General features: G+C 44.6%; 2 protein-coding genes and 1 non-coding gene across 6 annotated transcripts in view; all 3 read left to right on the top strand.

The window, feature by feature from the left end:
• The window catches only part of LOC115112278 (transcription factor 12-like), a 107,143-nt gene extending 90,094 nt beyond the window's left edge, over positions 1-17,049 (top strand). For 3 of the 4 annotated variants that reach the window (XM_029639226.2, XM_029639225.2, XM_029639224.2), the window contains exons 13-20: positions 4,575-4,719; positions 7,751-7,827; positions 9,735-9,920; positions 12,833-12,962; positions 13,113-13,278; positions 13,442-13,677; positions 13,795-13,951; positions 14,085-17,049. In XM_029639226.2, the coding sequence (XP_029495086.1) occupies positions 4,575-4,719; positions 7,751-7,827; positions 9,735-9,920; positions 12,833-12,962; positions 13,113-13,278; positions 13,442-13,677; positions 13,795-13,940 (1,086 nt within the window). In that variant the 3' untranslated portion in view covers positions 13,941-13,951; positions 14,085-17,049. The remainder of the gene's footprint in view (positions 1-4,574; positions 4,720-7,750; positions 7,828-9,734; positions 9,921-12,832; positions 12,963-13,112; positions 13,279-13,441; positions 13,678-13,794; positions 13,952-14,084) is intronic. The other variant, XM_029639227.2, reaches the window with a different exon arrangement.
• Positions 4,853-4,935, top strand: LOC115112580 (small nucleolar RNA SNORD35). Its single transcript, XR_003860955.1, has one exon. It is a non-coding gene; the product is annotated as a small nucleolar RNA SNORD35 (small nucleolar RNA).
• Positions 17,050-19,543: 2,494 nt separating the features above from the next.
• The window catches only part of LOC115112276 (cingulin-like protein 1), a 33,216-nt gene continuing 30,165 nt past the window's right edge, over positions 19,544-22,594 (top strand). The window contains exon 1 of the mRNA XM_029639223.2: positions 19,544-19,684. The gene's annotated coding sequence lies outside the window, so the exon portion shown is untranslated. The remainder of the gene's footprint in view (positions 19,685-22,594) is intronic.

Raw genomic sequence — 22,594 nt, 5'->3', positions numbered from 1 at the left:
TCAGTGGTAGGGAGGCGAGCAGGCCAGAGGTGGATGAACGCAGTGCCCTTGTTTGGGTGTAGGGCCTGATCAGAGCCTGGAGGTAGTGAGGTGCCGTTCCCCTCACAGCTCCGTAGGCAAGCACCATGGTCTTGTAGCGGATGCGAGCTTCAACTGGAAGCCAGTGGAGAGAGCGGAGGAGCGGGGTGACGTGAGAGAACTTGGGAAGGTTGAATACCAGACGGGCTGCGGCGTTCTGGATGAGTTGTAGGGGTTTAATGGCACAGGCAGGGAGCCCAGCCAACAGCGAGTTGCAGTAATCCAGACGGGAGATGACAAGTGCCTGGATTAGGACCTGCGCCGCTTCCTGTGTGAGGCAGGGTCGTACTCTGCGGATGTTGTAGAGCATGAACCTACAGGAACGGGCCACCGCCTTGATGTTAGTTGAGAACGACAGGGTGTTGTCCAGGATCACGCCAAGGTTCTTAGCGCTCTGGGAGGAGGACACGATGGAGTTGTCAACCGTGATGGCGAGATCATGGAACTGGCAGTCCTTCCCCGGGAGGAAGAGCAGCTCCGTCTTGCCGAGGTTCAGCTTGAGGTGGTGATCCGTCATCCACACTGATATGTCTGCCAGACATGCAGAGATGCGATTCGCCACCTGGTCATCAGAGGGGGAAAGGAGAAGATTAATTGTGTGTCGTCTGCATAGCAATGATAGGAGAGACCATGTGAGGTTATGACAGAGCCAAGTGACTTGGTGTATAGCGAGAATAGGAGAGGGCCTAGAACAGAGCCCTGGGGGACACCAGTGGTGAGAGCGCGTGGTGAGGAGACAGATTCTCGCCACGCCACCTGGTAGGAGCGACCTGTCAGGTAGGACGCAATCAAGCATGGGCCGCGCCGGAGATGCCCAACTCGGAGAGGGTGGAGAGGAGGATCTGATGGTTCACAGTATCGAAGGCAGCCGATAGGTCTAGAAGGATGAGAGCAGAGGAGAGAGAGTTAGCTTTAGCAGTGCGGAGTGCCTCCGTGATACAGAGAAGAGCAGTCTCAGTTGAATGACTAGTCTTGAAACCTGACTGATTTGGATCAAGAAGGTCATTCTGAGAGAGATAGCGGGAGAGCTGGCCAAGGACGGCACGTTCAAGAGTTTTGGAGAGAAAAGAAAGAAGGGATACTGGTCTGTAGTTGTTGACATCGGAGGGATCGAGTGTAGGTTTTTTCAGAAGGGGTGCAACTCTCGCTCTCTTGAAGACGGGAGGGACGTAGCCAGCGGTCAGGGATGAGTTGATGAGCGAGGTGAGGTAAGGGAGAAGGTCACCGGAAATGGTCTGGAAAAGAGAGGAGGGGATAGGGTCAAGCGGGCAGGTTGTTGGGCGGCCGGCCGTCACAAGACGCGAGATCATCTGGAGAGAGAGGGGAGAAAGAGGTCAGAGCACAGGGTAGGGCAGTGTGAGCAGAACCAGCGGTGTCGTTTGACTTAGCAAACGAGGATCGGATGTCGTCGACCTTCTTTTCAAAATGGTTGACGAAGTCATCTGCAGAGAGGGAGGAGGGGGGAGGGAGGGGGAGGAGGATTCAGGAGGGAGGAGAAGGTGGCAAAGAGCTTCCTAGGGTTAGAGGCAGATGCTTGGAATTTAGAGTGGTAGAAAGTGGCTTTAGCAGCAGAGACAGAGGAGGAAAATGTAGAGAGGAGGGAGTGAAAGGATGCCAGGTCCGCAGGGGAGGCGAGGTTTTCCTCCATTTCCGCTCGGCTGCCCGGAGCCCTGTTCTGTGAGCTCGCAATGAGTCGTCGAGCCACGGAGCGGGAGGGGAGGACCGAGCCGGCCTGGAGGATAGGGGACATAGAGAGTCAAAGGATGCAGAAAGGGAGGAGAGGAGGGTTGAGGAGGCAGAATCAGGAGATAGGTTGGAGAAGGTTTGAGCAGAGGGAAGAGATGATAGGATGGAAGAGGAGAGAGTAGCGGGGGAGAGAGAGCGAAGGTTGGGACGGCGCGATACCATCCGAGTAGGGGCAGTGTGGGAAGTGTTGGATGAGAGCGAGAGGGAAAAGGATACAAGGTAGTGGTCGGAGACTTGGAGGGGAGTTGCAATGAGGTTAGTGGAAGAACAGCATCTAGTAAAGATGAGGTCGAGCGTATTGCCTGCCTTGTGAGTAGGGGGAAGGTGAGAGGGTGAGGTCAAAAGAGGAGAGGAGTGGAAAGAAGGAGGCAGAGAGGAATGAGTCAAAGGTAGACGTGGGGAGGTTAAAGTCGCCCAGAACTGTGAGAGGTGAGCCGTCCTCAGGAAAGGAGCTTATCAAGGCATCAAGCTCATTGATGAACTCTCCGAGGGAACTTGGAGGGCGATAAATGATAAGGATGTTAAGCTTGAAAGGGCTGGTAACTGTGACAGCATGGAATTCAAAGGAGGCGATAGACAGATGGGTAAGGGGAGAAAGAGAGAATGACCACTTGGGAGAGATGAGGATCCCGGTGCCACCACCCCGCTGACCAGAAGCTCTCGGGTGTGCGAGAACACGTGGGCGGACGAAGAGAGAGCAGTAGGAGAAGCGGTGTTGTCTGTGGTGATCCATGTTTCCGTCAGTGCCAAGAAGTCGAGGGACTGGAGGGAAGCATAGGCTGAGATGAACTCTGCCTTGTTGGCCGCAGATCGGCAGTTCCAGAGGCTACCGGAGACCTGGAACTCCACGTGGGTCGTGCGCGCTGGGACCACCAGATTAGGGTGGCCGCGGCCACGCGGTGTGGAGCGTTTGTATGGTCTGTGCAGAGAGGAGAGAACAGGGATAGACAGACACATAGTTGACAGGCTAGAGAAGAGGCTACGCTAATGCAAAGGAGATTGGAATGACAAGTGGACTACACGTCTCGAATGTTCAGAAAGTTAAGCTTACGTAGCAAGAATCTAATTGACTAAAATGATTAAAATGATACAGTACTGCTGAGGTAGGCTAGCTGGCAGTGGCTGCGTTGTTGACTTTGTAGGCTAGCTGGCAGTGGCTGCGTTGTTGACACTACACTAATCAAGTCGTTCCGTTGAGTGTAAAGTTTCTACAATGCTGCTATTCAGGGGCTAGCTGGCTAGCTAGCAGTGTTGATTACGTTACGTTGCGTTAAAAGAACGACAATAGCTGGCTAACTAACCTAGAAAATCGCTCTAGACTACACAATTATCTTTGAAACAAAGACGGCTATGTAGCTAGCTATGTAGCTAGCTACGATCAAACAAATCACACCGTTGGGACTGTAATGAAATGAAATGAAAATGTGATACTACCTGTGGAGCGAAGCGGAATGCGACCGGAATGCGAAAGTTCTATTCAGTAGACGTTGGCTAGCTGTTGGCTAGCTAGGAGTGACTCCTACGTTAAGGACGACAAATAGCTGGCTAGCTAACCTCGGTAAATTAAGATAATCGCTCTAAGACTACACACTCGAAACTACACAATTATCTTGGATACGAAGACAGCAAAGACAACTATGTAGCTAGCTAACACTACACTAATCAAGTCGTTCAGTTGAGTGTGATAGTTACTACAGTGCTACGGTAGACGGTGAACGTTAGCTAGCTGGCTAGCTGCTGGGCAGATAGGAGGACGACGAAATACGATAATTACGCAATTATCTTTGATACAAAGACGGCTATGTAGCTAGCTAAGAAGAAATTGCTAAGATTAGACAAATCAAACCGTTGTACTATAATGAAATGTAATGAAATGTAATGAAGATACATGACACCTCAACTGGTCCGATCTGAGTGTATACTAATCTTCCACTTTTAGTAGTTCTCTCCCTTCACTGGGGCTCAGTTCAGGGCGTGGTCTAGCATGGAGAGGTGCGGTGGTGCAGATCATTCAGGATAACCCCCTCCGCTCCATCACTATTGGGGGATTAATGCTGGCCTTTGTATCTCTCCCTGTCTATGGCTGGGCATTCCCTCTCTCGTCACCTCCCTTATCTAGCGCTCCACCCTGGGTTTATACTGGAGTTATATAGCACCATGTTAGAAAGATATTAATGGGATTTAGGGCAGATTTTAGTCCACTTTAGCTTTAAAGGATTTCAACCACTTTGTTCCTGTTTCCCCCCCAAAGTAAAGACGTTGACTTTCTCCTCTAATAGTGTATCAGCCATATTACTGTAGATACAGTATTTGTATGATATTATCTATGTTGTGGCCAGTGGGGGAGATCTAAATAAAACAACACTAATCAGAGTTGGAGGAGGGCACCTGACTGGTCAGAGCCTTCAGGTGTCGCAGTGAATATGGTTTGCGGTACCCTTTTTTTTTGTTGCTTTCACTGAAGCCACTGCTCACCGTTAAAGGCCCATATGTATGCTCTGAACATTTTTATGGGCTCCCTGGTTGGAAAATCCCCAGAATTGATGAGCCAATTTCAGCCGTGCGCCGGCAGAAAGATGGTGACACAGGCTATAAAAAGTATGGGGAAACGATAGGTTGTGATTTTAAAGAGCTGCATGTTCTGCCTTACTGACAGATCTCTCTCTTTCTCCCTCCTTCTGTCATCCCCCTCACTCTCTTTCCCTCCGTTCCTCTCCCTCTTCCCCTCTCTCTCTCCCCTCTCTCTACAGATTTACTCACCTGACCACACCAGCAGTAGTTTTCCATCCAACCCCTCCACCCCTGTAGGATCTCCGTCGCCCCTGACTGGCACAGCAGGTGCTGCTGCCTCAGCAGGTACAGTGGTGACCACCGGCACCCCCTCTGGCAGGGCAGGTAGAACATCAGTCTGCACTCTGATCTACTGCACTATAGCAATATACCAGCCTAAACTAGTGCCTAAACCAATGCCATGGAGAGATGTTGGTTATTGCTTCCTCAGAGCATTCACACTGCTTCCTCCAAACACTGCAAGTGATGTTTATCTCACAATGGTTTTCAGAGTCTCTGACTTTGACGACATTGCCTCATGGCGACAGATGATGCAGTTTTCCCCAGACAACCCCTAGCTACATAGTGATAAGGAGTCAGTCTCTTGGGCCCCTTCAGCAACTGAAGAGAGCTATCTTAGAGTTTGACATCCTCTCCTCTCAGTCACTGCATTCATTCTACCAGATAATTCAGATAATCAGTTTCCATAAGTAGCAGAGCAATATGGAGGGGACATTTAATAATTGTGAGAGATCCTGGCAGAGGAGAGAGAGAGAGAGAGGGAAAGCCCAGCGTGCTGTTTTAGTGGGCAGTTGTGCCGTGTGTGGTGATGTAGTGGCGACAGCTGTCTCCACGTATGCCCCCCTCGTCCTCAGCTGTTGCCCTGGTCTGTGGACAGCTGTTCTCCCCATGGACCGACCGGCCTGCAAAGGGCCTCATTTTTCTGCCCGAGGAGCGACAGTGACTCAGCTGATGAGGAGGATTATATTGGCTTCACACAGAGGGATGCCAACCCCTCACGCACTCTCTTTACACCTCAGCCAGCCAGGCCTCAGGGCAGCATGCCCTACTTGGGAGGACGGGGATAGAATGCCAACAGCCATTTAGATTTTATCAGTGAAGTTCCTGTCACCTGGAGATTGTGAAGCAGGTACAGTGGTTATTTGGGTGTGGATTGTTTTGTTATACAAATAATGATACAACATGATACCAAGGGCACCAACTTTTGTTACAATGTGAAACAGAGTTTCTCTTTACAATCATAATCCTCAGTGAATCTACAGTTTCTGTTCAATTTACAAATGCAAAACAAATACTCCACATCCATGACTTTCCATATGAATAAACATCTGCCTTTGTCCAAAACCCTTCCCAAAAGTCAATTTCCAAATCTGTTGCCATTAGTTTAATAGAACGCCTCCATAAAAATGAAATGTAATGTAGCTTAAAAGGGCAACTGGGATGATTGAAAATGAATTTCTTGTTTCATGTTTTGCGATTTAATATTCATTTATTTGTTTGAAGTTTGTTAATTAGAATAGGGGGCATTACTTCGAGATCAGTTGGGGCATGATTTGGCATGATGTTCAGATTAACCACAAATTGCTCCATCTGTTCATTAGGATTAGCTACTTTCATAACCTAACCAGGCAGGGACAGATATACACCCTGGTGCTGCTCAACTCAACTCTGGCTGGTGTGTTCAATAAGCTTTCTCCTCCTCCTCCTCTCCTCCACGTGGGGACCAGAGGCCCAGGGAGGCTTAGTTATGAGTACTTCCTGTTTGGTTCACGCCAGGGAAAAGCTGAGGTTGAGCAGAGAGGCTCCCTCATTTCCTGTTCCAAAGTTACTTTTAATAGCCTCTTAATTAAAGCCGGGCTTTTCCAGGACCTTTGCGTGGAGAGACTTTCTTTCAGAAGACGACTAATGCTTAGTTTACACTTCTGATGATGAATCGATGGAAACAGTTCCCCGGGTCAAGTGGATATGTAATCCTAGTGTTTGTCAGAAACAAACTAACATTAGCTAGCAATCTCCCAGTTCCCGATCTTTCTCTCTCAAATACTGAAATACCATTTTAGAGGAGAACAGGGAGAAAATGGGGCCTGCTGTTGGTTTTGACAAACAGCCTAAATGAGAGAATGAGAGGTAAGCTAAACAATGTATCCATCTGTAGAGTATGCTAGAGTACGTGGGCTGGGTGTTGACCTCCTGCCACAGTAATGGAGACCAGGCGGTATAGTGAGGGCCCATAGCTGGGGCTGGCTCACTAACACAGCCCAGTATAAATAACCTGGGAGGTTTCCTCGTTGTCACAATCGATTAAGGAGACTTGAACTGTTCTCATGTGCACACAACAGGCTTGGTGTAATGCATTACCTCCTGGTGCACTGTTTGTTAGTTGGAATATTTCAGACAACATTGGCTAAGATAAAGAGACAAATAAAAATATATTTTGTTGCATTGGATACCTCAATTTGGTACGCAGATTATTTTAGTTTCACACTAATCAAATTGAGTTGATTTGTTTTGTATGTGCCATTGCACATTTCATGTACTGATTATAACCATTCCCACACATTGTGATCCCCTCTGCTTAATGTAAAATTCAAATGTGCTCTAGAGATCACCCAGTCTGGGACAGAATGGAATTCCTTAATTAGATGTTTCCATCATTTGTTTGGACTATTGCCGTCTCTTGGTTGTCTCTAGAATCTCAGAATGGAAAGTTAATTCAGGTCAAGTCTTGGAGTCTGTCTTGGCCTGCGTGTTTTGGCAAGCCACGGAGCTGTTGGACTGTTACACTATACCTCAGCTTGGCATGTGATTGGTCAGAGGATATTTGTGTTGTGAACCCTGGAAGCCAATCACATCGGGCTTAGATCAGCGGACAAGAGGAGCACCCATGAGTGCAGCCTTGCTAGAGCCTTCTGGAACTTTCTGGCTCATTGGATGGAGTAAGGGAGTCCTTTTGACATGGAAGAATCACTCTGTCAGTGGAAGACAGCCTCGGTCCCAGCCGGGCCTCTTATCACTGTTCACTTTGTTCCCTGGGCTATTAGCTCATTAATGAGCGGATGTACATGTAGGCCATGTCCCAGTGTGCTGGTGTATGTTGGGGCCTTCCACCCACGGACCTGGCTCATGTTGCAGGATGCAGCCCAGTCACCAGGAAATGATGCAGCTGAGCCCCAATGCTGAAAATACCTCTCACAGCATAACAACAAGAGACCAGACAGGATGTGGATGTGCTGTGTGTCAGTCAGTCCCTGTAGAGTGGAGCAGGATGCAGGTCTCTAATCATTGGCCATGTTGGGATGTCTGAATCAGCCATGTCAGGTGGATAACTGTGGTTCTCCCGCTCTGTCTCTCTCAGGTACCAACCAATGGTCGCGTGGTGCAGCCGGACAGAGCCCCTCCTCCCCCAACTATGAGAACTCCCTGCACTCACTGGTAAGTCTCTCCCCCCCCCTACCTTCCCCCACACCCTGAGCACTTTTTAATGGACAAGCACACAGTAGATGGGTTCTCTCATGTAGGGCAGGGTAGCATTACATGAAGATTCTTGGCTGACAAATGTCAGCGTTGGGGGGGGGGTGCTGCTGAACAATAACCGTCCCTTGGGGCGTGTCTCCTGCCATCTGTCCCCTACTCCGTGGGCCAGGGTGGGGTTGGGGGGGCTGGTGTTATGGGGTCTGGGGAACCTGGCAGCTGTTGCGTTGACTGAACCACCACTGCTCCAGGATTCCAGCTCTAGCTGCCTGCGGACCAGAAACACGACTTGGGATCCGTTTTCACCCCACGCCGCCTGACGCCCACATCACACATTCACACCATCGGCTGTGGGGATAAATATTTACCCACTATATTTGAATGCCACCTACAATGGGATTTTTGTGAAGCGACCAAATCTATGATCAGTGTGAACGGCGAATGTGTGGGAGGGATGGGACCTCATGGTGGGAGGAGAGGACGAGGGGTCAGGAGTTATTATCTACACAGGACCACAGTTTTGATGCTGCCTGACACAATGATTAGTTACCATATGTCGGTCTCTGTCTGACTCTCCTTTTTCTCTGTCTTTCTATCTCAGTCTACACTATCTCTGTCCTTTTATCTCAGTCTACACTAGGGGTTCCCAAACAGCATTGGGGAACATCCCGCACCCCCCCCCCCCCCCCCCTGCGTACGCGCGTGCATGCCATGTCTATTTCTATGTGCACAAGCACTGTTCACACCCTCTTGTTGGTGGAAATACGTTTTAAACCTACAAAATGTTATTTCCTGCAATTCTTCACATTTTCTAATAGGGTGCAGAGAACATTTTTGCAGTTTTAAAGCAAATTGTCTTGCAATTCTATACATTTTACCATGTCTAATGTGTATTCGTGTGATGTTTGAGTGACTCGAACATGGGCTACAAAAAACTTGCTAAAGAACGTTATCTGACATGGGCTAGTTGATCTGGACATTTCTGACAAGTTATAAAAAGCTCTCTAAGGTATGCAATGACTGACATGACAAAATAAATACTGATGATGCACTACCCAATTTCGACATTTCAAGAGTAAGTTGAAAACCGGACAGAGTTCCCCAAAAGTTTGGGAGCCACTGGTCTATACTATCTCTGTCCTTCTATCTCAGTCTACACTATCGCTGTCCTTCTATCTCAGTCGACACTATCTCTGGCTCTTCCACTACTGTTTATTTGTGCTCACATGCTTTCCTGTTCTATCTGATTTTGGCAGAAAACTCGAGTCCATCAGCAGCTTCATGAGCATCTCCAGGATGCCATGTCATTCTTAAAGGATGTATGCGAGGTACTCCTGTCCTTTAGATGGAGACTTTACCCATCAGTGTTTGACACCTTTTCACATCCTTAGTTGTTTTTCTTTCTTTCACCAGCTTGGCCTCCGTTCCGTTCCATTTAATTGGAGTTTCAAATGTTTTGTTGCCATGCTTTTTATTGTTGTTTATTATTTATATACTGACATTTCAGCTTGCAGTAATCAGCTTAGGAGCATAAGATGCTTTAATACCAAATGAATAGTCATGGTGCTCCAAATGAGTGGTGTGCCAGCCCGTTTATCAGTTTCTATAGATACAAATGAGGATGCTTGTCTGTTATGAACACATCCATCCCTTGTGCCCCTCAGGTTGAAATGGCTTATCTTCATCTGTTTTTGTGTGTCTTTCTTTTATGCTTTTATTATCCCTGTGGTGTTTTTTCACTCCAAGATCACGCCATAAAATCACAATGTCCTCCATTTTTTGTCCTAATGTGCCTTTAGTAAACTGCTCTGTCCTCTCTCCTGTTCTTCTCTCCTCTCCCCTCCCCTCTTCTCTCTCGGTCCTCCCAGTCTCGGATGGAGGATCGCCTGGACAGACTGGATGATGCCATCCTCGTCCTGCGGAACCATGCCGTGGGCTCCACCACCAGTCTGCCCAGCGACATACACAGCCTGCTGGGACAGAACGGGCCAATTGCAACCCTCGGAGCAAACTTCCCTGCCGCCGGATTGGTTGCTAGTCGGACAGCAGCAATGGTATGAATTAACTTTGCAGAAGAAAAATATCTTGAGTGTTTTAGATGTTAAGGATATTATGTTTCATGTTTTTTGCAACTTAAGAAATGACTTTGAATACTTAAAAGAAAGTCTGTTTTTTTCGACTGAGGAGAGGCATATGTGCTTTTGCATTGCGTTTCTCCAAATAGGCTAATAAACAAGCCTTGGCCACCTGTTCAGAATGAGTCCACAGCCATGTGCAAAAACGCTGCCTTTTTCCACAGAGAGCAGTTTAATTTAAACTCACATACTTTCCATATGTGTAATGGTTGGCCTGAAGGCTTACTCTCCTTAAGAAAGACCTCGTATACAGGTTTGAATGAGAAAACCAGGCAAAACGGAGTGAAGTTCTGCTTTGGTCTGGAAAGTGTTTGTCAGTTGCACTCCTATGAGGCGGCTCCTGGGGAACGAGGGGATGCAGGTCTCGGTGCAGAGCATAATGTGTTTGCCCATCCTCCATCTGAACTATTTCATTTCGGAGAGGAGAGGGATTTGAGCACATCTGTAGTGGAAGTTTCAACAGAGGGAGACAGTTCTACACTAATCCCTAGGTGATGGGAAATAATTTAGGCCATATTTTTCCTGAATTTTCTGAATCAGTCCTGGCGTATGTGGGTGGAGGGTTGGATTAAGATCCTCTTGGATTAAACTCCCTTTTCTAAGAAAATGGATGGAGGCATTCAGGGGATGTGATGGAGGAGGGGAGGATGCCGACGACTGAAACATGCTCAACATTTCCTTACCTCATCATTTACTGTCCAGACCTCAACCTCAGTCCCAGCTCCTCACAGGAACCTGTCCCCCTACCACTGGCTGATTAGTAAACATTCTTGCTGTGGAGTAGCATCTGTGAGACTAGTCCTTGCATTACTCACATGGTAATCGGGCCAACAAACCCACAAGAAAATTGGGAGGCATTTGATCCCTGGTCTGTGGTAACAATCATATCCAATTTTCAAGTGGACAAGGTTTGGATGTGTTCTGTGTTTCTGCCGTACTACTTCTCCCCTGACTGTTCATTTATTGGAGTTGGTGCTCCTGTATCTGTACTGCCAAAACTAAAACCAGTGCCATTTTACAGACAAGTTTACAGCCTTTCACAGCCTTCGCAGCATGCAAGCTTGCAGCCTGTGTCCCTTTTGCCCAGAATAATTTAAATACAGGGACTAGTATTTCTGGTTTGTTACTCTCTGTAGAAGGAAGAAAATGTCCCAGCGCACCATGTGTTTTCAGTCATGGCCATTTTGATATTGGTGTTGTGGTCCTTGGAACTCTCAGGATAGTATTTACTGGTCTGTGACTAAAAATGATTTTTTAGTGCTTCTCCCATGGTGCAGTTCAGTTTGGTGTGCTCGTTACAGAGTGTTAAGGGACTATAGTGATGATGTTGGTGAGCTGTGAGACTAAAAGAGGACTGGCTGTGTCTGCATGAACACATAGCTTCCTCTGTGGTAGAGAGAGAGGGTCCCCTCAGACTGCTGCTCAGACAGAGCTCAGCCACCTCAGCATGGCACAGCCACAGCCGTTTACTCAGGACAGCCCTTTTCACTCGTTCACTGCCTCTTTTTAACCAACTCAACAAATCTGAATGGTAGGAAGCGCGCGCCTGAGGCCAGTCTCCACCCAAATAGAGGTCCTCAGCTGTATGGTAATCAGACCCAGCAAGGAAAATGGCAGCGTTCTTCCCTCGCCAGCAGCCCCGCGCCCCTCCTCCTCCTCCAGACAAAGACTTGTTTGGACACCTGTTGAGAGCGCTGCAGAGATTAGCGTAGTGAGGAGGAGGGGGAGGGTTTGGGGGCAGTGGGTTAACAGAGGCCAGCAGTGACTTGGGATCACATTCCATAAGAAAAATGGAAGATACACCCCCCCCCCCGCCCCCGTACTGGTTTCCTCTCCTCCTCCCTAGTTCCCAGAAGAGAACCAGATAGCTGAGTGGGGAACATGTGGTAACCCCAGCGAGCACAGCGATGGTGATGCAGCATGGTGGGAGGAACCTGTTTCACAACCAATATGGAGGGAAAATAAGGAAATGGTCTGTCTTTGGAGTGGGTTTTGCCTTATATTGCTGCCAAATAGATCAGAGATAGATATATCTAGAAGAGGAAGAAGAACCCTCGGAACATAATGACCGTGGCTAACCCAAGAGAGAAAAGCAATCAGAAAGAAAAGAGAGAAGGGGATAGGTTTACCATCACATCACTGCATTCGTTATTATGAAGAGATTATACAGCAATACAAATGTATGTTTGTGTTTCCCTTATCCTGAATATGAATTATGCATTTTGTTATGGTGAAGTACAGCACCAAAGCACCCCCCAGTGTCAGAACTGAGGGACTTGGGAACCATCATTAGTTCTCAGAAACGGACTCCTGTACTGCAGCTCCACCTGTATATCCTGCTTTTAATATGAGGAAATATGATTGTTTACCTCACCAGAAAGGCATTGTGTTCAATTTGTCATGACAAGTGTTTAGAAAAACCTGTTGTGAAATCCAAGCCAAACATGCGTTTTTACAAGTGTTTTCAATGGACAGTTTTCCACCAAGGTTCTCATCATCGGCTTGTAGACTACAAAATCTCCCTCAAAGCTCTGAGCCAGGCTCTGGGAGGTTGTTATTTCTTTTTTGAACAGACAGCAACAGCATTCCATTTGAAGGTCAGTCTAAAGTGAAGTTGAACAACAAAGTTCTCTTTCTATCTCTCTCTGCTTTTCAAGTGTGAGATATCTGAGTCATAAAAGTATTCTCTCTGGTTGAATAGACATCGTTCCTTCCTTTCCAGGCTCATTCAGACCAGAACCCTTCCCTACAGCTGAACATGTACTGTCTCTCTCTCTCTCTCGGTCTGTCTCTCTGTCTCTGTCTTTCTCTCTCTCTCTGTGTTCTGACAGGGTGGTTCTCACCGGGATGAGGCTGGCAGTTTGATCAACAGTCACGGAGGGCCGCCCAGCGTGGGCTCCATGTCCAACATGTCCAGCATGTCCACCGCTGAACTCAACCACCAAGTGGAAACCTTCAGAGGTATGACATGACACACTCCCAACTTCACCCATGACCATCCCATCTCTGCACTACACACCGAAAATAACTACATGTGAAATGTCTGTTGGCTGTAAATGATCGGAGATTCCATTTGAACTGACTCTCTACCTTTATGTCTGCGTGTTGCAGGTCTGGCTGCAGGTCTGGCTGGTCAGGTGGCTGCAGCCCTGGAGCTGAAGGTAGAGAACCAGGACAGAGACGACATGCATGATGGCCACTCCTCCGACGACCTCGGCTCTGGAGACGAAAGCGACAAGAGAGACATCAAGACTCCCAGAGGAGGCACAAGGACAAGGTAAATGAACCTAATAACCACAAACATGAATGTTTCTGACCTTCTGTCTAAAACATTCCGTTTTAGAATGTCCCTAAATCTCCCTGGAGCCCCATCATGTGAATAGCCAAAAACAATCAGCCTCAGTCTTACTGTTGCGCCTCTGGGCCTCCTCCCTCTGCAGCAGCATCAATGAGGATGATGACAACCTGAACCCAGAGCAGAAGGCTGAGCGGGAGCGCGAGAGGAGGATGGCCAACAACGCCCGCGAACGCCTGAGGGTGCGAGACATCAATGAGGCTTTCAAGGAGCTGGGCCGCATGGTTCAGCTGCACCTGAAGAGCGAGAAGCCCCAGACCAAGCTGCTCATCCTGCACCAGGCTGTGGCAGTCATACTGAGCCTGGAGCAACAAGTCAGAGGTCAGCATTCCTACACTCTCACATATAACACACAAGAGTTATAACACCTCTTATGAAGAGTTATAACACCGCTAATGAAGAGTAATGACACACGTTAATCTGTTTCTATACACACAGAGCGGAATCTGAACCCCAAAGCAGCCTGCCTTAAGAGGAGGGAAGAGGAGAAGGTGTCTGGCCATGGGATCTCTGGGGACCAGCAGGCCCACCATGGGGTCCACCCCGGCCTCACCGACACATCCAACCCCATGGGCCGACTCTGAGGAGCACACAGGTACAGTAGTACATCTCCATGGAGCACCATCCACACACTCTCACTCTGTCAGTAATAGCTGTGATGAGATACTACATTACTTACTTTATGAAACATCATATCAAAACAGTTATTCCTGTTTTTGCCCCTTCAGATCAACATGATACAGATCAATTCTGTAAGATAGAGATGGTGCCCTTGCTTCCCAATGGCAGACAGGACTCACAGTTTGTGACACAAATTGGAGGCGACAGACCACTTGAAGCTAAACCCCAGACTAACGCAATCCTTAGATTGAAGAAAAGCCCAGTGTCCAGGTCCCTGTGATGACATCCAACATATTTCTGCCCACGAGAAAACTTCAGCACATATCACTGTCTGCAAGCAGCGTGTCGCATCTGAACAATCAGAGACTATCGCGATCTCCTCCACCCTCCCATGTGGAAGTTTGCCTTGTGCCTAAACTGAATTGACGAATGCATTGTAACAGCAATTATGTTTATTTGTTTTGTATTATTTGTTCTATTTATTATGTTATTGAGCTGTAAAGTCTACGTCTAAAGGGAAAGTGATGAATATGCTTTAAGAAGCCTGTGGCTTTTCAGTTGATCTACAGTTTGCCAGTGTCACTAGTATGGCCCAGCCCTTCTCCCTAGCCAGTCTCGGGCTAGCCTGAGCTAAGATTAAGATACTCAGGCTCCTGAGAAAGATACAAATTAATATATTCGGCAATTTAAAGTGATTTTTAGGGCCCAAGTAAAAATAATTTGGCGGTATTGAGTACTAAAAGATTTAAGCATCCCATTTAGAAAAATAACATATTTTATTCATGCCGCAATGAACAGCATGTTTAAACCAAAACGACCTGCTCATGTGTCCGTTTGGTATAGCTCAGTCTTCATGTTACTGACATAATTAGAGGAAGAGGATTAGACATGAGTGGTGGGTATGAGCCCAGCTAAATAGTGTTCCACACATACACTAGCCTGAACACTATAAACTCGGTGTCACAGGTGACAGAAGAATGGCAAACTCTAGTTTTCCTGAAAGGTCAACTAAAGACTTATAAGGTGTTTATTCTCAGTAGTAAGCAGTTCAAATACAGAAAGCAAACCATTTACAAACCTTAGCATTCCCTGCATATTTCTTAGTGTCTTAACTAAAGGAAAAGGGACTTCACTGCCTTTTCATTCCTATGCCATATAGTGTTAAATGTAAACAATGACATATTTCTGATATTGCAGTTTGTTTTCTATATTACAGTATGGTCTCTGGTTAGTTGAACAGCCGTGGTCATGCTCTTTGTAATAGCCTAGCACTGTCTTATCAAAGATTGCTTAGTGAAAAAGTAGAATCAAAACGACGACCACAATATCACCTGGCCTGAATTAAATTTTCACATAACTTTTTTTCTGTTAAAAATAACTAAAGAAAAAAAAGTTTAAAAAAAACAAAACATTATTCAAAGTTATCAAAAGTTATATGTTTATTTGTAATTGAAGCTTCATAGTAAAGCATATGATGTCAAGCGTGAAATAGCAGAGAGGAGTTCTAAGTTATTTAGAATGGCTTTGTTTTGATCCAAGCAGTGAAGTTACTGGTGAAGGAAAGGGAAGGGGGAGCTTTAAGAGTTCACATGCTGTTAAACATCACAAACAGTTGGTCCTTCAGATAGGTATAGTACAATGATGAACAAACGCAGTTTTGAGCAGATTTTTTTTTAATGTTTCAGGATGAAGAACAATGGTCACCACTTACATTTTTATCTGTGCGCATGCTTTACTTTCTTTAAAAAAAGTATTTTGGTCTTAACTCCTGGTTTTTATTCCATTTGTTTCCTTGTATACTGTCTTCCATTATTATCCACCTTTAAAACAAGGCTGCCACATCCAGAGACAAGTAGCCTATTCTGTGAAAATGAAGTCATAGAACGAAGGATGCCATTGAGAAACACTCCAAGGAGTTTATACATTTTTTGGGGGGGGTTTACAATCATTTTCTTTTTGTGCTAAATTTGGAAACGTATTGTTGTGTTTTCTCTGACTGTATGTGGCCTTGTTCATCATTTCAGTATTCGTGAGCTTGTATTCATGTTACTGGCAGACTCTGAGGTTAAAATGTATGTCACTGCCTGCTCTCTCATTTCCCCCGTCATTTTAGAATGTTCTGCTGTCTGTCTCTTTGCTCCTATGTTAGACTTTTCTGTATTCCCAGCTGATTTTCCTCGTATAATTATATGAAAAAATAACAAAAATAAGATTAAAAAAAACATTTGGCTTATTTTTCACTGTAGTTATTAGTCTTTTATACAATAATATTGTAAGAACATTTCTTGAATTCTAAATTTTACTCTTTCTAGATTTTTTAAATCGAAAGTTTTGAGTAAAAAGTTTCTTACTTTATTTTACTATATTAGATAGTAAAATGTATGGTTATTTACCATAACCTGACCATTATTATCCGAAACGTACAAATAGCATCCTAAAACATAGTAGGATTGTAGCTGGCAGTCTAGTACATTGAGGTATTGTACAAGCTCAAATGTTATGACGGTGTGCTCTCCATCTTGATCTTCAGTCTCCATTGTTGGTGGATAAAAGATATGTACTTGTGTCCAAAAAGTCTAGGTATTGTTGATGCACATCAAAAACTAGCAGCAAGAAATCTAACTATCTGTCTCTGTAACAGAAAACACAGCATGTAAATAACATTTATGTAGCAATAAATGTGCCATCTTTTTTAACACAATTGTGGATATATTTCCTTCTTTGGACGCCATCTTTATTTTCTGTTTCTCCACCTTTCATTTTTCAGTTATTTACATTCAATTTAGAATTGTGTGATTGTTTTATGAAATGACGTGCTGGTGGTGCATTTGATAGAGCTCAATACAAGTACAGTCCCATGATGTGTTCACTCAAGTGAGCTACTGACGCAACAACCCTTCCCTGGTTTTCCCCCTCAGAAGACTTTTCTACAGTGGATCTAGGCCAAATGAGGAACTCTGTGCAAGAGTGTGTTTTATAGTATGTTACTAATTTTTAAAACAATATCAGTGGACCATTGTAGTCTGTATGGAATATATGTTTCTATTTTTAATAAAGTGTGATAGCAGCATATATTTAGTCTCTTTTTTCTAAAGGCTGTTTTCTTTTTGAAATTCATTTTATGCTCACTTACAGAATAACTTTGAGGGGGGTACTTTTGTATTGAGTATTAAGGCATCACAGAAGAATAGACAACACATTTTGTCAAATTCAGCTGCTGTGTGCGTCGTTTACACGTATGAAATACAATAAAAATGCCACACTTGTCATTCACAAATAAGAGCTTAAAAGGTGCCCATTGCATTTAAACAAAATGTCAACAGGCATGCAGGTCAGTGCATCCTATAACATGAGGATATTTGCATGGACATTTGCAGAAGCATAGTGTTGGCTGTCCTCTCCTAACTAAGAACTCATATGCACATATTTGTGCTGTGACATCAGTGAGCCCTCCTTGTCCAATTATAAGACAGATTTAAATCCCAGAAGTTGTCTCAGTGACCCACCACATCTGCAGAGCATTATCCTTTTGTATGTGAGATTGTGAGACAATTCCTCACGGTATCCTGACAGGCCAGATCCAAGTTCAGAGCACTGACAGGGGTGACAGACAAGAGAAGATGCTGACTGCTGTAAAGTCTGTGGATCGCTTAAGTTATGCACTCTGTGTGTGTGTGTGTGTGTGTGTGTGATTGTGTGTTTCTGCCTGTGTGCGTGGGTGTATTTATTCCTTCCTGCTTTTATCATGTCCGGGGGTGTTTATTTGCAGTCACCTAGAGTCATGGGCATGTTTTATATAAGAGTGGGACCACCTTGTTTGAAGGCTGACTTCCTGTGGCTCTGGCTGCCTGTGAGTGAGCCATGGTGGGCCTGCTGACAGATGAGTCCTGGCTCATGTCTCTGGAGCCAAACCAAAGGGCCTACTGCCACGCAGTGGATCCCAATTCTATCTCTGTCTGTAGGTCTGTCTGTCCTTCTGTTGGTCTGTCTATTTGTTGATTGTTCCTTCCCACAGAATGATCTGTCAACACTCCTCTTTTATTATTAAGTATCTCTTCTTCGGTACATTTTATTTTCTAAACCCAACGGACAATTTCCCCTCTTACATAGAAAGATGTTACATAAAAACATCAGCCACACCATCACTAGAGTCAAACTTGACCGTGACCTGACTGTATAGCCATTGTGTTCCATTGCCATTCTAGAACGCCTCCAGTTTCCCTCAACCAGGGTCAGACAGCGCACTCTACTGAGCATGCTTGGAGGTCCCAGCTGCTGCACCTCGGAGGAGAACAGAGCCCCTATTGTGCAGCACTGTAACTAACACAACATAGCGCCAGAGAGTTGAGATTAAAGACACATTTACAGCCCACCCTCTCAGTCCTCTCACAGACACAGAAATGAAAACACAGTGGGCCACAACAAAGGGAGGGGGCAGCTGAGGCCACAAATAAAATGTGGCTGATGCCCTTTGCTGTCCTCTAAACGAAAGAACTGCGATTTTTAACGTTTATTAAAGTCCTTGTGTGAGACATTGAAATGCCTACTCTGTGCCACAACAAGGACTGAGGGCAATTTTTTTTCTCTCTCTAAAGGTTCAGAGCAACTAAAGAATGATAATATTTTTTTTAATCATCAAGCTTGGGAACCAGGTGTAAAAAATAATGGGAAGTATTTTAATAGAAATATAAAAATAGCTGTTGTTATACGGTAATAACTCTGTAATGTGTTCTTTTATACCACTGTAATGTTCATAAAAATCAAAGTCAACACTGCAAATTTTTTTGTATTTCAATTTCAACACATTTGGGAGGTTTCTCGTAAATTGGACATCATCTTGTATAAAAATGCTGTATAACAGTGTATAACTGCAGCATTTACCCAGAGTAAACTCTTGGCAAATTGCATAGAGGTAAGTAATTATCCACTAGATGACGCTGTTGGTCTTAAAAATAGATTAGCAAATGGGAGTGGTCCACACGGTGCAGTGAATCCATATGCTTCAGTAAACAAACATTATCTGCGTACAAAAAAATAAAAACAAACAACAACAACCAAAAAAACAAGTTAAACTATTAATTGCGGACATTTTAGTTATAATTTATTTCGTGGCTTTATTATAACCACAAATTCCTAGTAAGGCTAATGGAAAACCCATTAACTGGGCCTGAAGGATTTTGTAAAATAGCTCACCAACATTTTCATTTATGATTAATGAGGATGATATAGAACGTGATGGGCCCTGCCATATGACGTATTCCATACAGTGTACATTTGAATTTTAATTCACAAATTTCAATCAACATCAATATGGGCTATTCATATCAGCCACAATGAACTTTAGAAGGGCCTAACTGTTGCAACTGTGGCTCGCAACAGAGTATCTTTGATAAACTGATAAAGGGACACTTTGTCAAACAGGTTGACTGACAAAAAGTTGGGAGTGTTCAGGTTGACATTGTCAATCTGGTCCTAGATCAGTGTTTTGAGGTTTAGTGTTTGGTAGTAGGGTTTGAGATGGGCGGGTTTACAGAGTTCTTAGCAGGGGGCGGGGTATTGCAGAGCTTCAGGCGTCTCTAAACTGAACTGATTCAGAAAACATGACCTGCAACAAATAGATTTTGAACAATTCCGTGGAGTATGCCACTTAAACGTTTGTCCATTATTGAACAACTAATACGCGATTATTGTTCGTAAAGCGCAGCTGGTAAGTGACAAGTTTCTCTTCTTACACTTTTTGTTACAGTAGTCATTGAATTCGTCATAGCGTGGGAACTTTAGGTTACTGACTGGGCAGTGGCCGCTATAAACACATATATATGCAGATAAATTGTTTACTTGTTTGAAATAATCATCATGGAGAAAACTACATTCAAAATCGAGTTATTTCATGTTAATGTAGATAAGAAGTTAAACCACCTGTTGTAACCTAAACCAAAGCATCAGTATAAACTTATGACAACTTTGCTTATCTTGCCCTTTTCCAATTAAAATATCACAGTACTTCTATTAAGTCAATAGATATTAAAGAGGAATATGTTTGTATACAATTTATAAATTGTATAAATTACTTACAGTATTTAGAATTTGAAGAATTGTTGTATACTAAATTAATCTATTTTGCATTCAAAAATTATTTTTAATCAAACATGTTACACATTCTTTAATATCATATACCACATTCTGTAATATGAATAGATTAATTCATCTATTCAGTATGGAACAATTATTAAAACCATGCATGGCTAACTTTACCCAAGAGCAAATTCCTTGGAATAAAAATGTCCACCTCTTTTCTCCTGGTTTTCCATTACTTGCTGTTATTTACTTGGTATGAATGCATGAGATCTACATGTCATAACATGCTATTAGTAACTGATATTCTTCCATAAATAATCTGTTTTATGGATTTTGAATTATGAATTACATCATATCTCTGAGGCTTAATAGCTCTCCCTGGAATATGAATAAACTCAATCTGTCATGACTACAGTAAAAAGATCAAATCTGCCGTGAATGTAACTCTTTTCTATTCAGTTTTTAATCTGGAATCAAGGCAGTGTCCTAATTTGCTCTCCTATAGTTGTCTTTTACAGGCCTGAATGGTGTATTGTGATAACAACACACCCCCAGGATGTAGAGAACCAGCCAGTGCACTGCACATGTAGAATATTCTCATTTTTTTCTGTTCTCAATCTTTCCCTGGAAAGATCAAAGGCAGGGCCTTGACATCCTAACCCACTCTCAGCACTGACCTTTGGTCTGAGGTGTAGGGGGACCGTGGCGAGGCTAGTGCTCTAGTTATGGATTGCAGGGGAGCAGGGGGGAGAAGTTGGCTCAGCAAGTGTTTCCTCCCTTGCAGAGAGTAACACAATGAGAGGAAAAGAGCTGCACTCAAACCTCACAGCCCTTGTGTTGTTGGATACATGTGATACTTGGTGTGAAAGAGGCTATTGTGTCGTCTTCTGCTGCTTTCTGTCCTCCACAGTGCCTTTCCTTTTGGAGAAAGGGGCTAACTTGGCCTCATTGTTCTCCCTTCCCTTCAATGGCTGGAAAGTATGATGTTCTGTCCTCTGAGTATTAATAGAATCAGGAAGAGCCTGCTGCATCGCTTCTATATCAACATGCTGGTTCAGTTCTGTAGAGCAGTAGGCAACACTCGTTTTCAGTTTGAAAGAGTGATTTATTGAGATTTCCTCAAAGGCCTTGCGGGCATGTCTGTGCATTTCATTACAAAGTGACATTATCTGCTGTCACCTTTGTTTCCTTATCATAGCCCTCCCATCCCTATCACCATTTGTCCTGCTATTGTAACACCAGGCCATTCATGACATTCACCTATGTATTTGTTTGTTTGGGGGGTGAAATAGGACCTTATCAGCTGAGCCTACAGGACTCTGATAAGAGCCCATTGTCTATACAAACACATGGTGCCACTGATGTCTGGGATGCTGTGTGTCTCTGATGGCCTTCCTGTTAGCTGATACAGACCTGTTTCTTAGGGTCAAATGGCCCTATGCTCTGTCCTCAGCTTCAGACTACACACTACTTGTAATCTGGCAGATAATTCACAAATATATGTCTTTACTCAGAAGACACTCAGATACTTGAGTCAAAGAACTTGATCTCTACTTTATCTGTGTGTTATAATGTGAATACCCAATAGTATCAAGGTGGTCTAAATATTCAGTTACTTGTGTATATTTTAGGCAAGTATAGTAGAAAACAGTTGAACCTATCAGCACGAGTTCCTGTCTTCAGTGGTGTAGTGCCTCTCTTAATGCTGTGGTGTTAAGTGGGGTTGATGACAATGGCCCTGTTGTAGGTCTATTACCCTGCTCCTCCTATGGTACACTGTTACACCGACCAGGGCCCTCTACAGGACTGCGAATCACAGTGTATTGTACAAGGATTGGCAGAGGTTGGTTCAATAGATTCACAGATAGACAGACAGACACACACACACACACACACACACACACACACACACACACACACACACACACACACACACACTCATTAGCAAAGACATTTAAGAAGGTTACTGTATAGGCTACAGCTACGCACAGTCATGGGATTTCCAGGTGTAGTGTGACATATCGTTGGAGTCTGTCACTAAGCTGTAATACCATATTGTTATTGTCAGGCCATTAGACCTGCTTACACCTTTATGTGCAGTAAATATTCATTCACACCATGTTTAAAATTATTCATTTATGCCTGTTATTAACAGCCAATTACAGTGCATTAAGATGCCAGTTAGTAACCTGCTTGTTATGGTTTCGTATACAGTACCTGGTCATATTTGCCCTTCAAAGGAGTGTAGCAAATGTTGATTCACTGTTTTTCAAGTTCAGTGTGTTGATAAAGACTGGCCTCTCTTATGTTATTTTAGGGCAGTGCAGTGTCTCACTCCTTCATTTAGCAGGAAAAGGGAGTACCTAGTCAGTTGCACAACTGAATGCATTGAACCGCATTTAAACCCAGACCATCTGAATCAGAGAGGTGCAGGGGGCTGCCTTATTCGGCGTCATCGGTGCCCGGGGAGCAGTTGTTGTTGGGGGTTAACTGCCTTGCTCAAGGGCAGAATGGCAGATTTTGCCACCTTGCCGGCTCG

This window comes from Oncorhynchus nerka, linkage group LG27 (genome assembly GCF_034236695.1).
Source record: "Oncorhynchus nerka isolate Pitt River linkage group LG27, Oner_Uvic_2.0, whole genome shotgun sequence".
Classification (NCBI taxonomy): Eukaryota; Metazoa; Chordata; class Actinopteri; order Salmoniformes; family Salmonidae; genus Oncorhynchus; species Oncorhynchus nerka.
The sequence above is the reverse complement of the archived record's forward strand: the minus strand, read 5'-3'. Positions and strand labels throughout refer to the sequence as shown.